Source organism: Protomyctophum bolini (genome assembly GCF_963924005.1).
Source record: "Protomyctophum bolini genome assembly, chromosome: 24".
Classification (NCBI taxonomy): Eukaryota; Metazoa; Chordata; class Actinopteri; order Myctophiformes; family Myctophidae; genus Protomyctophum; species Protomyctophum bolini.
The window spans coordinates 5,450,027-5,465,330 of NC_137885.1; the positions used below are offsets into that span (position 1 = coordinate 5,450,027).

The 15,304-nt window shown below is 44.0% G+C and overlaps 1 protein-coding gene across 1 annotated transcript; it reads left to right on the plus strand.

Annotated features, from left to right (window-relative positions):
• Positions 1-251: 251 nt before the first annotated feature.
• LOC308311420 (uncharacterized protein) lies at positions 252-11,752 on the plus strand (the record flags this gene model as incomplete). Its single annotated transcript, XM_080758107.1, has 10 exons — positions 252-282; positions 628-1,314; positions 1,777-2,478; positions 2,956-3,074; positions 4,913-5,576; positions 6,068-6,139; positions 6,243-6,299; positions 6,633-6,700; positions 6,947-7,082; positions 11,570-11,752. The coding sequence occupies 10 exons, from the start codon at positions 252-254 to the stop codon at positions 11,716-11,718; spliced, it is 2,685 nt and encodes an 894-aa protein (XP_080614233.1). The 3' UTR covers positions 11,719-11,752.
• Between the last annotated feature and the right edge of the window lie 3,552 nt (positions 11,753-15,304).

A 15,304-nucleotide genomic window follows, 5' to 3' on the forward strand; every position in this document is an offset into this window, starting at 1 on the left:
TTTCAATTTCAGGAGCCTTGCACATGTTACCATATACACATTGGCCTCGGTTACATGCACAAAGTGATGAATTGTCTATTCTGTAGACTGTACGGTTCCAGTGATCCAGCTGTGTGACACTGTATTGTTCCACCACTCTTTTCTTTGGCAATGTAAACGTAACGATATAAAAGTAATGACAACAAACCAGCAGATTATTGTAACCTACTGTATGTTAATGTTTTACAGTTCAACCAACAGCTGTAGACAGGATGGCCAGTGGAACCTCAGCTTCCATCACTGGTGAGTTCTATCAACCCTTTAAAACTGGGAAAGGATCTGTGTGGTTTTAGAGTTCAGCTAAACGTAAATATATAGGCCTATATACTGTATAGCAATGTAGTTTTATCAGAAAACTCTTAGGATTTATAGCAGATCTATAGCGTAGCAGATGTATAGCAGATCTATAGCATAGTAGCCAAAGACATATCATTCTGGGTGTCCTTGACTTGAGATCTACTGATTTAGAAGGCATTTGTAGAATCAGCCTCAGGTCTTAATGGATTAAATCAGATGAAACCAACAAACTGATACTAGTTTAGTCACATCTGTGATTTTTATCAATATTATGTTTATTTTTCCAACCAGGGAAGAACAGCGAGCCGTCAGAACTGAGCATTGTTCTGATCGGTGGAAATCTCAGTGGAAAGAGTTCAGTAGGAAACCTCATCCTGGGCAGAGATGGTTTTAGAACAAACACAACTAAGAGTGTCATGAGACAAGAGTTGTCAGGGAGACAGGTCAGTGTGGTCAACACTCCAGGATGGGAGTCTGATTTCCCCCTAGATCTGACCCCAAAACTGACCCAGTTAGAAATCCAACATAGTGTGAGTCTGTGTCCTCCAGGACCACATGCCTTCGTCCTAGTGATGCCATTGGACGTCCCATATGAGGGAACAGATCTGTCAGCAGAGGAGCATGTGAGTCTTCTCCTCAGTAACCGAGTGTGGAAACGTGCTATTATGGTGTTCACTGTAGCTGATAAAACCAACATGAGACCTGATCTCATTAGATCTGACTCTGACTTAAGATATCTCACTGAGAAATGTGAAGGCCGCTTCCATGTTCTTAACATCAGTGACAGAGGAGATGGTAGTCAGGTCACACAGCTGATGGAGAAGATAGATCAGATGGTGAAGAGTAGTGGTGGTCACTATGAGACAGAAGAACACGTCTCAGAGGAACTGAAGGAGAAGGAGAGAAATATCAGCAGAAGAGCAGAACAAAGGAGGACAGACTCTCTGAAACGAACCACTGGACTTCCAGAAGATACTGGTACACACACACACACACACACACACGCACACACACACACACACACACACACACACACACACACACACACACACACACACACACGCACACTCACTATCTAGTCTAGGTAGTAATGTACATTATTATTATTATATATTATTATTATGTCTCCTGGTGAACTTTTGTACTGAACTGTACACTGAACACACTTTTCTACTGTTTTTTAACAATGAGATTTTTCGATATTAAGAACAACATATAATTCCCTGGACATTGTATCCTGGTTCTTTAATCATTCCTAATATGGGCACATTCCCAAACAGATCTACAAGCTCATAACACAACATATTGTGTTAATTGTGAGCTTGTAGATCTGCTATTGTCTTGCTATTTTTACTGCGATGAATGATGAAATAATGATATGTCTCCAGTTTTTAAATAAGAAACTGTCAAAGTGAAAGTAAACAATGTTTTCTCTGACAGGACTGACTGACCTCAGGATTCTGCTCTTGGGAAGGCAGTTGTCTGGGAAGAGTTCAGCAGGAAACATCATTCTAGGAGGAAGTGGTTTTAAAGTTAGTGAGACGGGTCAGAGGTCAGCACAGTGTGAGGTGAGACAGGGTAGCGTAGCAGGGAGACAGGTGACAGTGGTGGACTCACCAGGCTGGTACTACAACCGTCCACTACAGGACACCTCAGAGATGGACAGACTGGAGATCCAGGACAGTGTGTCTCTCTGTCCTCCTGCACCACATGCTGTCCTTCTGGTCGTTCCTCTTCATACAGCATTCACCAAAGCACAGAGAGTAGCAGTAGAGGAACACATGACCCTTCTGTCACAGAGCGCGTGGAGTCAGGCTATAGTCCTGTTCACCGGTGGAGACCTTCTGGGAGACAGAAGCATCGAGCAGCACATCGAGGCTGAAGGAGAAGACCTCCGCTGGCTTGTTGACACATGTGGGAGCAGGTACCATGTCTTCAACAACCAGAAGACAGATGACACTCAGGTCACAGAGCTGCTGCAGAAGATGGAGGAGATGGTGGCAGGAAACAGAGGACACTATGAAGATGGTGGAGATGTCTCAGAGACGACGTCAGAGAGGAAGAAGATCAGAGAGGAACATGTCCACACATTGATGACCAAGACACAGAGACAAAGAACTGCTCTGAAAGCTCTGTTTGAAGGTGATGTTTCTGTGTGTGTGTGTGTGTGTGTGTGTGTGTGTGTGTGTGTGTGTGTGTGTGTGTGTGTGTGTGTGTGTGTGTGTGTGTGTGTGTGTGTGTGTGTGTGTGCGCAGGTGCGTGCGTGCGTGCGTGCACATGCCTGCGCGTGTGAATCCCACATATTAATAGAAAAGATAATGTGTAAATCAACAAACAAAAACATTAATTTAAACAGCATTGATGTCACGGTCTCACATCATCTACCAAAACACAGAAGACAGTCGACCTGCTGCTATATCATTATATCATTGATCTGGTGACGCACGGTTAGAGATTCACCGTCGGGAAAATTTGGGATTGCGTGTGCGTGTGCGTGTGTGTGTGTGTGTGTGTGTGTGTGTGTGTGTGTGTGTGTGTGTGTGTGTGTGTGTGTGTGTGTAAAAAAAAATTGCGTTTGTGTGTGTGTGTAAAAAAAATGTGCGTGTGTGTGTGCGTCAGGAGAACATCAGAGTCTACCAGAGGTGAAGGTGATGCTGGTTGGTGGAGAACAGGATCAGAGAAGCAGAGCTGGAGATCTCATACTGCAGGATGTTGTGTTTAAACGAACTCCACTCAAGGTGAGTAATATTATATGAATGTGATGTTATAATTATAATGATAATAATTTTTTATCTTGAAAATGTAACAACTACTAATTTAGAAGGTATTTGTAGAATCAGCATCTTAACCCATTTTGGGCAGGAAGCCCTTTTGGTGTTTCAAGCATTATGTTATGCTTTAGCTGTTGAAAAAAAGAAGATCTACAAGCTCATAGTGCAGCACTGAGTGCCGCACTACGAGCTTGTAGGTCTGCTATTTATGAAAAATGCGGCGCAAATCTTTGAAAAAATATTCTTTCAGAGCGAACGTGTGTGTGTGTGTGTAGGGGGGTCCCTGGACTGGAACAACATATTTTGAGATGGGGGTCGGCGGCCAATTATGTATAATTTTTGGGTCCTTGACATGAAATATTGAGCTGATGAGGTTTTTCAGAAAATTGTCATGATTTAGAAGACATTTTTTAAAATTTCGACGTCAGGTCTAACTGGATTAATGGGTTAATAAACTGCTCTGAACATCCTGTGGAGAAGATAGAATGTCAAATTGACAGCTTTCAAACACAGAGTTTAAACTTTTAGAGATTTGTTCGTTTCAGAATTCAGATTACGGCACAATATTAATCCCATATTACTGTCACTGTTAGACAAAGAAAATGAGAATAATATATTCAGTGAGTAAGATTGAAGAGCAACTCCAGTGAGGACAGAATAGAGTGAATGTTTTGATTATTATGACTAACATACAGTAAGCTTCATATTCCAGGAGTTTAAAACCCAGACTAAACTGACAGAATGTGTCAGACAACAGAGACTAAGGTCACATTCTCACCTAATACTTCGGTAGACTCATGCGTATGGGCGGAGATTTTGGGATTCTTGCATATTTAATTTGCTGCAGTTTGCCTTCACACTGTCATCCGTAGCAATTGGAAACGCAGCAGGGGGGACCTTTATCAATGTGTTCCATTCATAAACCTAGCCTACAACACAGCCTACAACACAGTGAACTCTATGGTGATAAAATTATACTCATAACGTGCATGTGTCGTGCCGTCTGGGACTGGACCCCCCCCCCCCCCCCCCAGCTCTCTCGCTCTCTCATTATACATGCAGCAGCCACGCCACGCACTTTTGGGCATGGAGGCACAGCGCTGAGCACACCGATATAACAGACAGCAGCGCAAAATGTTTACAAGTTTACAAGTCGAGATGAAAGTCCCTGCTCCCCAGTCCCCACACAGTGACAGCTCCATGTTTACGGCACAGACAGACAGACAGAATATTCTGTAGGCTATAATACACTGCAGTGTTTTTATGTGTTTTCTTAAGCAATTGATTAATGTACTCCGACCACGTCTATCCAAGGTAACGGGACATCTTTGCGCTGCGTAAAATATGCCTTCTCCGTCTCCAACTGTGTTCAGCTCCTCACCCGCCACATTGTTTGCTTCATTTCCTTTATTTACTGCGGATTGCATTCACACCTGCACCAAATCGTAATCAAGTGCGATTGGAAGCGAAGCGAAACCCCCGTTTTTGCTCGGAGTAAAATGCGGTTCTTTGATACGCATTAGGATTCGAATGAGCCTTCACACCTGTCAAACGAAGTGCACTTTCTGAAAATGCGCAGCAGGATTCGTTTTAATCGCAGCAAAGCTCTCTGGTGAGAATGTGACCTAACATACAGTAAACTTCATATTCCAGGAGTTTAAAACCCAGACTAAACTGACAGAATGTGTCAGACAACAGAGACTAACATACAGTAAACGTCATAATACAGGAGTTTAAAACCCAGACTAAACTGACAGAATGTGTCAGACAACAGAGACTAACATACAGTAAACTTCATATTCCAGGAGTTTAAAACCCAGACTAAACTGACAGAATGTGTCAGACAACAGAGTGAAGTTGCTGGAAGAACAGTGAGTGTGGTGAACTGTCCAGACTGGTCGACTACACCTCCATCACAGAAGACCAAAGACGTCCTTCTACACGGTGTGACTCTGTGTTCTCCTGGACCCCACGCTGTCCTGGTGACTGTTCCTGTCTGGTCCAGTTTCTGTGAAGCTGACAGGAGATCAGTGGAGGAACACATGGAGCTGCTGGGGGACAGAGTCTGGAGACGCGCTCTGGTTCTGTTCACATGGGGATGGTGGCTGGGAGGGAGACGTGTTGAGGAGTACATCGAGTCTGAAGGAGAACCTCTGAGGTGGATCCTGGAGAAATGTGGCTACAGGTACCATGTTCTGCATGGTCTCAACTGGGACATTTCAGAAGTCACAGAGCTGATGGAGAAAATAGAAGACATGGTGATGAGGGACAGAGGACACTTTGGACCTTCAAGACAGATGACCCTGATTGAACGACTGAAAGGACAGAAAACCTTAACAGAAAAAGAATGGAAGAAGAGAGAGCAGGAGATGATAGAGAGGATGTGGAGGTCTGTGACGACGGAGCCAGAAGAACCAACCCTGCCAGCTGTCAGGAGAAGGAACAGCATGGAGCATCTTCCTCCAAGCAGTGAGTATCAATATCCTGTCTGCAGCATATTGGCATTGTTCCTGAGTGCGTGCGACCTTGTGGGTCCTTAAGAGGTCAAGAGGAACAGTATCATGTAGGGTTTTCACATCCAGTTGTTTTTATTTTTTGTCTGTTGTCTTGTGTTCCAGTGAGTGTGTTTATATTGTCAGTGTAAATGTGTTGCTGTCTGTTGTCTTGTGTTCCAGTGAGTGTGTTTATATTGTCAGTGTAAACGTGTTGCTGTCTGTTGTCTTGTGTTCCAGTGAGTGTGTTTATATTGTCAGTGTAAACGTGTTGCTGTCTGTTGTCTTGTGTTCCAGTGAGTGTGTTTATATTGTCAGTGTAAATGTGTTGCTGTCTGTTGTCTTGTCTTCCAGTGAGTGTGTTTATTATTGTCAGTGTAAATGTGTTGCCGTCTGTTGTCTTGTGTTCCAGTGAGTGTGTTTATATTGTCAGTGTAATGTGTTGCTGTCTGTTGTCTTGTGTTCCAGTGAGTGGAGGAACTCGCTCTTCAGGATATGACACCGCCAGTAAAGCTCCAAGCCTCACTGATGCTGATGTAAGTGTGAGAGAGGAAGATGTTTCATAGATGAAACATTTAAGTTCTCATTTCATTACTTTATGTTTCATTGTGTTTTCAGTCTTCTGTGGTGACGGGGCTAGAAGAATCAACCCTGCCAGCTGTCAGGAGGAGGAGAAGCATGGAGCATCTTCCTCCAAGCAGTGAGTATCAATATCCTGTTTACATCATGATGTCATCACTGTCAGATGGAAACCTGTACTGTATGTCCAATAATGTTACTTTTCAGGAAATAAAAAGAGGCTGTGTTTCAATGGGTAGTAATTATTTAGTCACAGCTGTTGTTAATACTTTTTATTGGTTCAATAGTTATAAGACACACAGCCAGACTACTTATGGCATTAATTTAGGAAAAAAATAAGTGATAATTATGTAATCGTGTAATGTAATGTGTTGCTGTCTGTTGTCTTGTGTTCCAGTGAGTGTGTTTATGTTGTCAGTGTAAATGTGTTGCTGTCTGTTGTCTTGTGTTCCAGTGAGTGGAGGAACTCGCTCTTCAGGATTTGACACCATGAGTGTCGTTTCAAGCCAGGCAGAGACCAGTGTAAGTGTTTCCATTGTGGTCTACAGTATGTATTACATTAATCAACATAGGATAACACTTTGTTGATAACTAGCTTTAGTTACAAATGCAAATGTAATTGATCATATTTTTCCATTGTTGTTTTTATATAGGAAGATAAAAAAATATGTAAGTGCTGATGATTGATATACCATCTATCTGATATATCGAGATGATATTTGTGCTTTTTCACTAATTAAAATGTTCCCTCTCTTTCCTGTTGATAAGGAGATACGACAGAAGACTCTGTTTGAGAGACTGACAGGAGTTAAAACTCTAACAGCAGAAGAATGGAAGAAGAGAGAGGAGGAGCTGATCGATACGATGTTGACGCTTGTGATGACGGAGCCACAAGAACCAAGTAGTGAGTCTTACTGTTGTCCTCTTATGTGGACATACATTACTTACTAAAATGTGTGTTTGTGCATTTCATAAAATAACAAGATTGGATTCATTTTCATTAAAGTGTCACGGTCCGCTCCTCGGACCGTGAACTTTGAGTATCTTGTCAATATCATGTCAGTTTCATGTCAAGTCATGGTCAGTAATGTCAGTTTCTTTGACATTCATTGTATAGTTTCATGTCTAGTAGTATCGGTATCAGTATCTAGCTCCATTAAATTGGAACCCCTTATCTATGCTGTTACGCTTTAGCAGTTTAATTGTTGCCATGTGCCTAAGTTAAGTTTTTGTCACGGTCCACTCCTCGGACCGGGAACTTTGACTGTCCTTTATTTGAGATTGGACTTTAATATGTAGTTCTGTCATTTCATTGTTTTCAGCATGTTTGTATGTAATTGCTCATGTGTTCCTGCCTTGTAATTTGTCAGTGTTTCCACCTGTGTCCTTTTAGTCCCCCAGCCTATCCTATTGTTGATTGTATTTTGGTTCCACCTGTGCCCTGTTATCCTGTGTGTATTTAAGTCCTGTGTTTGCATATTGTTCTGGTTGGTTCGTACTGTCAGGAGTGAGTACGGAAGAGGACCCAAATGCAGGCGACAGTAGGCAGAGCAATAAATTTAAAAGGATTTATTAAATCAAACTGAGGTTCTTCCAAAAACAGGGCAAAAAGGCATGGCAAAACACAGAAACTATACAGGGACTCACACCACAGGGAAACAACGAACCAACCAGAACAATATGCAAACACAGGACTTAAATACACACAGGATAACAGGGCACAGGTGGAACCAAAATACAATCAACAATAGGATAGGCTGGGGGACTAAAAGGACACAGGTGGAAACACTGACAAATTACAAGGCAGGAACACATGAGCAATTACATACAAACATGCTGAAAACAATGAAATGACAGAACTACATATTAAAGTCCAATCTCAAATAAAGGACAGTCAAAGTTCCCGGTCCGAGGAGTGGACCGTGACAAAAACTTAACTTAGGCACATGGCAACAATTAAACTGCTAAAGCGTAACAGCATAGATAAGGGGTTCCAATTTAATGGAGCTAGATACTGATACCGATACTACTAGACATGAAACTATACAATGAATGTCAAAGAAACTGACATTACTGACCATGACTTGACATGAAACTGACATGATATTGACAAGATACTCAAAGTTCACGGTCCGAGGAGCGGACCGTGACAGTACCTCCCTCCCAACGGACGGCTCCAAGACGTCCAACAAGGACCACCAAACAAGGGTGGGTGGCGGGGGTGAGGAGAGAGCCAGAAGCAGGGAAACAAGGGCAGAACAAGGGGCAGAGTGGGGCAGAACCAGGGCAAGGAACAAAACAGAACTGGCAGGGTCAGGGCAAAAATACTGAGCCAGTAGGACTGGACAGGACAGGACCGGGCAAGGGAAGGGCAAGGAACACGTGACTCAAGGCTAAAAGACAGAGGAGCAGACGAACAGGTAAAACAGACATAGGAAAGGACAAATACAAAGACAAGCACAACCAAACTAGACAGACACAAAACACAGCCAACAGACATCACAGACTAGCAGACGGCAGACAGCTAGTTGTAATTCTGAACTGGACAGAGACACAAGAAAACACTGACAAAGAGACAGAGGACAGGGCAAAAACGTACAGACTCACACAGATAGACAGGAGGGCAGACACACAGACAGACATGCAGAAAGGCACATAGACAAACACATGGGCACCAACTGAGACATACCAACAGACAAACAGATTACCTGACAAACTGCCAGGCAAGCAGACATACAGGCGACTTGACACAACAACACGTGGGAAAACAAGTGGGAGGAAAAACTGGACTGGGGAGTAAATAGGCGGACAAGCTGACTGGCAGACAGACTAGCAGACAAACACAAGGGGAGACAAGCTGACAGACAGAATGGGAGATCGGTAGACGGGCTGGGTAGTGGACTAGCTAAACCTCTTTCTGTAGGGCCGGCCATAATAGGATGGAACAGAGGGGGCTGAGAAGAGGAAGCAGTTTGGGGAAAATGAGGGACAGGGATGCGGGGAACAAATGTCCTGGTGGAAGGGAAAACAGTGGAGTTGGACTGGGGAACTGGAGACGGAGGGCCAACTACAAGAGGGACAGAACTACAGACTGGGCCTAGGCCTGGGCTACAGACAGGGCTGGGGACAGGGCTGGGGACAGGGCTACAGACAGGGCTGGGGACAGGGCTACAGACAGGGCTGGGGACAGGGCTACAGACAGGGCTGGGGACAGGGCTACAGACAGGGCTGGGGACAGGGCTACAGACAGGGCTGGGGGCAGGGCTACAGACAGGGCTGGGGGCAGGGCTACAGACAGGGCTACAGACAGGGCTACAGACATGGCTGGGGACAGAGCTACAGACAGGGCTGGGGGCAGGGCTACAGACAGGGCTGGGGACAGGGCTACAGACAGGGCTACAGACAGGGCTGGGGACAGAGCTACAGACAGGGCTGGGGGCAGGGCTACAGACAGGGCTGGGGACAGGGCTACAGACAGGGCTACAGACAGGGCTGGGGACAGAGCTACAGACAGGGCTGGGGACAGAGCTACAGACAGGGCTACAGACATGGCTGGGGACAGAGCTACAGACAGGGCTGGGGGCAGGGCTACAGACAGGGCTGGGGACAGGGCTACAGACAGGGCTACAGACAGGGCTGGGGACAGAGCTACAGACAGGGCTGGAGACAGGGCTACAGACAGGGCTGGGGACAGGGCTACAGACAGGGCTGGGGACAGAGCTACAGACAGGGCTGGAGACAGGGCTACAGACAGGGCTGAGGACAGCTGACACACCTACTGTCAGGAGTGAGTACGGAAGAGGACCCAAATGCAGGCGACAGTAGGCAGAGCAATAAATTTAAAAGGATTTATTAAATCAAACTGAGGTTCTTCCAAAAACAGGGCAAAAAGGCATGGCAAAACACAGAAACTATACAGGGACTCACACCACAGGGAAACAACGAACCAACCAGAACAATATGCAAACACAGGACTTAAATACACACAGGATAACAGGGCACAGGTGGAACCAAAATACAATCAACAATAGGATAGGCTGGGGGACTAAAAGGACACAGGTGGAAACACTGACAAATTACAAGGCAGGAACACATGAGCAATTACATACAAACATGCTGAAAACAATGAAATGACAGAACTACATATTAAAGTCCAATCTCAAATAAAGGACAGTCAAAGTTCCCGGTCCGAGGAGTGGACCGTGACAAAAACTTAACTTAGGCACATGGCAACAATTAAACTGCTAAAGCGTAACAGCATAGATAAGGGGTTCCAATTTAATGGAGCTAGATACTGATACCGATACTACTAGACATGAAACTATACAATGAATGTCAAAGAAACTGACATTACTGACCATGACTTGACATGAAACTGACATGATATTGACAAGATACTCAAAGTTCACGGTCCGAGGAGCGGACCGTGACATAAAGAATGATTAGTAGGCTGAGGAGATCAATATTTAGGGTGACCAGTTGCGTGAAGTCCCTCATTTCCAAGACTTTTCAGGCGTCCCACAAACTGAGACCCTGTCCCACATTGGGCATAGGGCAATATATTTGCAAACAAAGTATCTTGCTTTCAAATAAGTCAGGACACTGTCAAAGTGCACGTGGTCAGGTAGGACACCTACTGGACGACAAGAGGTACTGCATAAATCTCAAAAGAAAACTATCATTCCCAGACATGTCCTCTCCATTATAGTTACAGAGTGACCAGACGTGTCCCTTTGCGTGGGACAGCCCCTCAGGCATCAAACTGAAACCCTGTCCCACATTGTGACTGACAGGCATCAGCGTTAAAACTGAGACCCTGTCCCACATTGTGACTGACAGGCATCAGTGTTCAAACTGAGACCCTGTCCCACATTGTGACTGACTGGCATCAGCGTTCAAACTGAGACCCTGTCCCACATTGTGACTGACAGGCATCAGTGTTCAAACTGAGACCCTGTCCCACATTGTGACTGACAGGCATCAGTGTTCAAACTGAGACCCTGTCCCACATTGTGACTGACAGGCATCAGCGTTAAAACTGAGACCCTGTCCCACATTGTGACTGACAGGCATCAGTGTTCAAACTGAGACCCTGTCCCACATTGTGACTGACAGGCATCAGTGTTCAAACTGAGACCCTGTCACACATTGTGACTGACTGGCATCAGCGTTCAAATGCCCTAATTAATAGTCAGTCCTCAATAGTTGGCATTCTGTTGTAAAGCTCTCTGTCATCTTGCTGGAAAAGAGACAACCTCTTTTCCAGCAAGATGTTTTTAAGCCTGTTATAATAGGCTAATATGAGAAATATCCCCTAGGCTACAGTAGCATTTTAAACAAAATGTTTTTATTCTAAGTGTAAATGTGTGTGTTTGTTGTCTTGTGTTGCAGTGAGTGGTGACACACCTTCTGCCAAGGTCTCAGATTGGCTGAACAGACATCCTGGACCAATGGCGCCCTCTTCAGGACATGACACCATGAGCATGGCTCCTCCCAGCCAGGCAGACACTGGTGATGTGAGAGATGAAGATGTTTCATAGATGAAAACTTTATTAGGCTTGAGTTATACTTTGTTGCACACACCGGTGTCATGGATCAGATAAGGTACACAGGCTGACACAGTTAGAACATGCAAACTGTGGTAACTTCATAGAAAGAGTAATCTGCGTAGAGTTATTTACAATCAGGTCTGTACATACAATGTCTCTGTTAGGAGCTGTCATCACCCCAGGGGGTCACGGGACAGTTCTAATCTTGATGAAATATCTCAACTGTGTTCAGGGAGCTTCCTGCTCTGCTATACAATGTATTTGTGATTCAATCAGTTAGACCTGTTAATAATACATTACATTCTACCTTTGTGACATTGTCGCGTTTATTCCGGGTGGTGGGCTCATTATAGTATTAAGTGCCGACCCAGCTTATATTTGTAACTTCATGTTGTGTTGTATATGTTAGATGTTAGTGCTACTAAGGAAGTTCACTGCCTCTACAGAAAATACTCCGTGTTATAGAAGAACAGAAATCCTCTTATCAACCAATTACAGTATCTCAGGGATGTAGATATTAATACAGTTAATTGGGAGGTAAAATGTGTTTATGCTACTACTAGAGGAATGCGGTGTTTACATATACATATGTTGTGTTTCTTTGTGTTTCAGTTTATTACCTGCTAATGCCTAATATCGCGACCTCTGAATCTTGTGATAATGATAAGAACAATTAGTTGTGGAAGCTATTGAACTATATCTAAACACGGGCCAGACAAGGCAAATGAGGCTTTTACTGTACACAAGTTTAGTAGAAGTGTGTTTGTACGTGTATGAGTGTGTTATGAGATTGTAGTAATAAAATGGCCGGAAAATAAGTGATTGTTTGCGAGCCTTTATTGCAACTTGGAGGAAGTGTGTGTTTGAGTAATATAACGGTGTGTGTTTAAATCACGAATTACCCATACCTGTTCGTTAACTCCTTTACGGAGGGTTGAATCAATAGTTAAACAAAGTTATGAAACAGCAAAGTTTAATTATATCCGTACAGACATTATGTGTTAAATAAGGTTCCACATACCTTATAATATAGTATTGCCTTTTGAGGCCCTAGGCAACATATTATATTGAGGCCCCCCCCTCCTGCTTTTCCACGCCGGGGGGGGTGCTAGCCCACCAAGGGTCCAGAAAATTTTGTAAATTTGCCATGAAAATGCTTCAATCTGGTGCACTTTGAGATCAAAATTAAGAAGCTAGGTGGGGGCCACATGTGGCCAGTAGCCCATGTAAGGGATACATGAAAAAAATAAAATCTTCTCCCTGTGACGAGGCCCCCTCAGTGGTTGAGGCCCTAGGCGACCGCCTAGTTCGCCTATGCCTAGAACCGGCCCTGCCCACCCGTTGTCAGTGGGTATATAGAGCGTCGCAGTCCCTCCCCCTTTCAGAACAACGAGTGGCCCAGGAAATGAACCGCAATGCATTTTGACCCATAGGCATTTCTTAAATTATTTATTTAAAGACCCTTTAAGCGTCGTACGAAGCCAACTCTTGTCGCGACAAAAATCATGACAACACACACAATATTTTGGACCAAACAAATAATTACAAAGAAGAAAAACAACAACAAAAGTGTTGTAACCTGCCGTTTCTTTCTACTTTCTAATTATTTTTTTGGTCCAAAATATTGTGTGTGTTGTCAAGACAAGAGTTGGCTTCGTACTTGGATTAAATTAATAATTTAAGAAATGCCTATGGTGAAAATGCATTGCGATTCATTTCCTGGGCCACTCGTTGTTCTGAAAGGGGGAGGGACTGCGACGCTCTATAGCCTACTACCAGTAAGACGCCCTGAGCGTGAAAAGTGACCTCGCCCCAAAAGGACGAGAAGCACGCATCCGCCTGGGTGACGGCAGACTGCTGGGCGAGTGCTGGCTGTTTTTTTTTTCATTTTAGGTTTAAAAGTAACATTGTTTTTTTTGGGTTTTTTTAAGTGAAAAACGAATTATACGTTAGTACCCGGACCCGTAGAAGGTGGACCTGGATTGGCCATGTCCTCATGAATGTCATATATGTCATAGGCTCTGACCTCTATAGTCCCATAGTGCAGTTTAGTTCAGCTACAGTTTGACTTGGCTGAGATGAAGACGCTTTGTCAATCACTTGTGGTCCTTCTGTGTTTGCTAATATTGTGTGCAAATGCCCAAAGGTATACAAGTCAAAGTGTGTTATGTGTTATGTGTGTGCGCATGCGTCCTAAGGGGAAAACTAACTGGTCTTTTTTTACCAGGACAACATACGGACGGACACTCAGAGCAGAGACAGTTGTGTTCCGCTCGTAATAAGAATGCAGAAACCGACTAAAATCTCTCATCCCGGCAGGGCCGAAAAGCCGGGGAAGAAAGCGGTTTTATTCAATTTATGGGGAGTCGCGCTGGATTCCCGACCCGATGACGTTTTCCACAAGTTTGAGGAGACCCATAAACTTCCACGGTAGGAGAAACGGTCCTCCATGTCTGAGCAACATCAGCCAGCGATAGGCCTTATTATGTAAATGAACGCCAAGTCAAATATCATAATTATGCTCATTATTACTCACTCTGTAATAAATATTGGTAAATCTATTCGTGAGTTGTCCGACTGAGCTCATTTCATGTACTTTTCCAGTGGTTTTCTGTCCCAAATCACCTCCAGAGAGTCCAGCGCTATGACCAAAGCAGAACGAGGAGAGCTGTCCCTGGTTCAGGTGCCAATAACCTTTTTACATTCACTCCAATTATCTCTCTCTCTCTCTCTCTCTCTCTCTCTCTCTCTCTCTCTTGTTGAATCCATTTGATGATGACATATTGAATATTGATATTACTCAATTGACTGATGTCACGGTGCCATGGTCGTGCTGTCATCAGAAATGTATTACCGCTGTGTCTGTGTGTGTGACTGACGTGACGTCCTCCTCCTGTTAACCCATTCTGACCTGAGATCAGATTCATACGAGGTTTCCACTGGACACACACTGGTCTGATGAACCCATTCTGACCTGAGATCAGATTCTAAAAGTCGTTCTTCGATTTTTCAAAAATAGCAGACCTACAAGCTCGTAGCGCGCCACTCTGTGGCGCGCTATGAGCTTGTAGATCTGCTATTTTTCAATAGCTAAAGCATAACATGATGCTAACACCAAAATGGGTTCCCGTTCAGAATGGGATATCAAATTGTGTATTGTGTCTAAATGAACGGATAGTTGAACAATGCATTGTGTCCAACATACTGTACATACATGTCAACCACTGAAAGAAATACTCCTTTTCATGCAGCCTTCTTTCATGTCTGCGCTGGCACATACTTACTATACTTTCATCAAGTGACAAGTGCTATAATCTTTCAGCCAATTGTCCAATTATCTGGAACTAGAAATAGCTTACTCAGACCAAAAACAAACAACCCCCTGACCTGTTCCACAGCATAGATGTTTGTTCTCCTCAGTGGCGGTTAGGGTGTTCCACGGGCCCTGAGGCGAGGTCAGAATCAGAATCAGAATCATTTTATTTGTCATTTTCCTATGTACTTGCATACAAAAGAACATGAAATATCGTTTCCCCTCAGTTATTTGCAGTGCAACATAAAACATAGAGCCTATTTA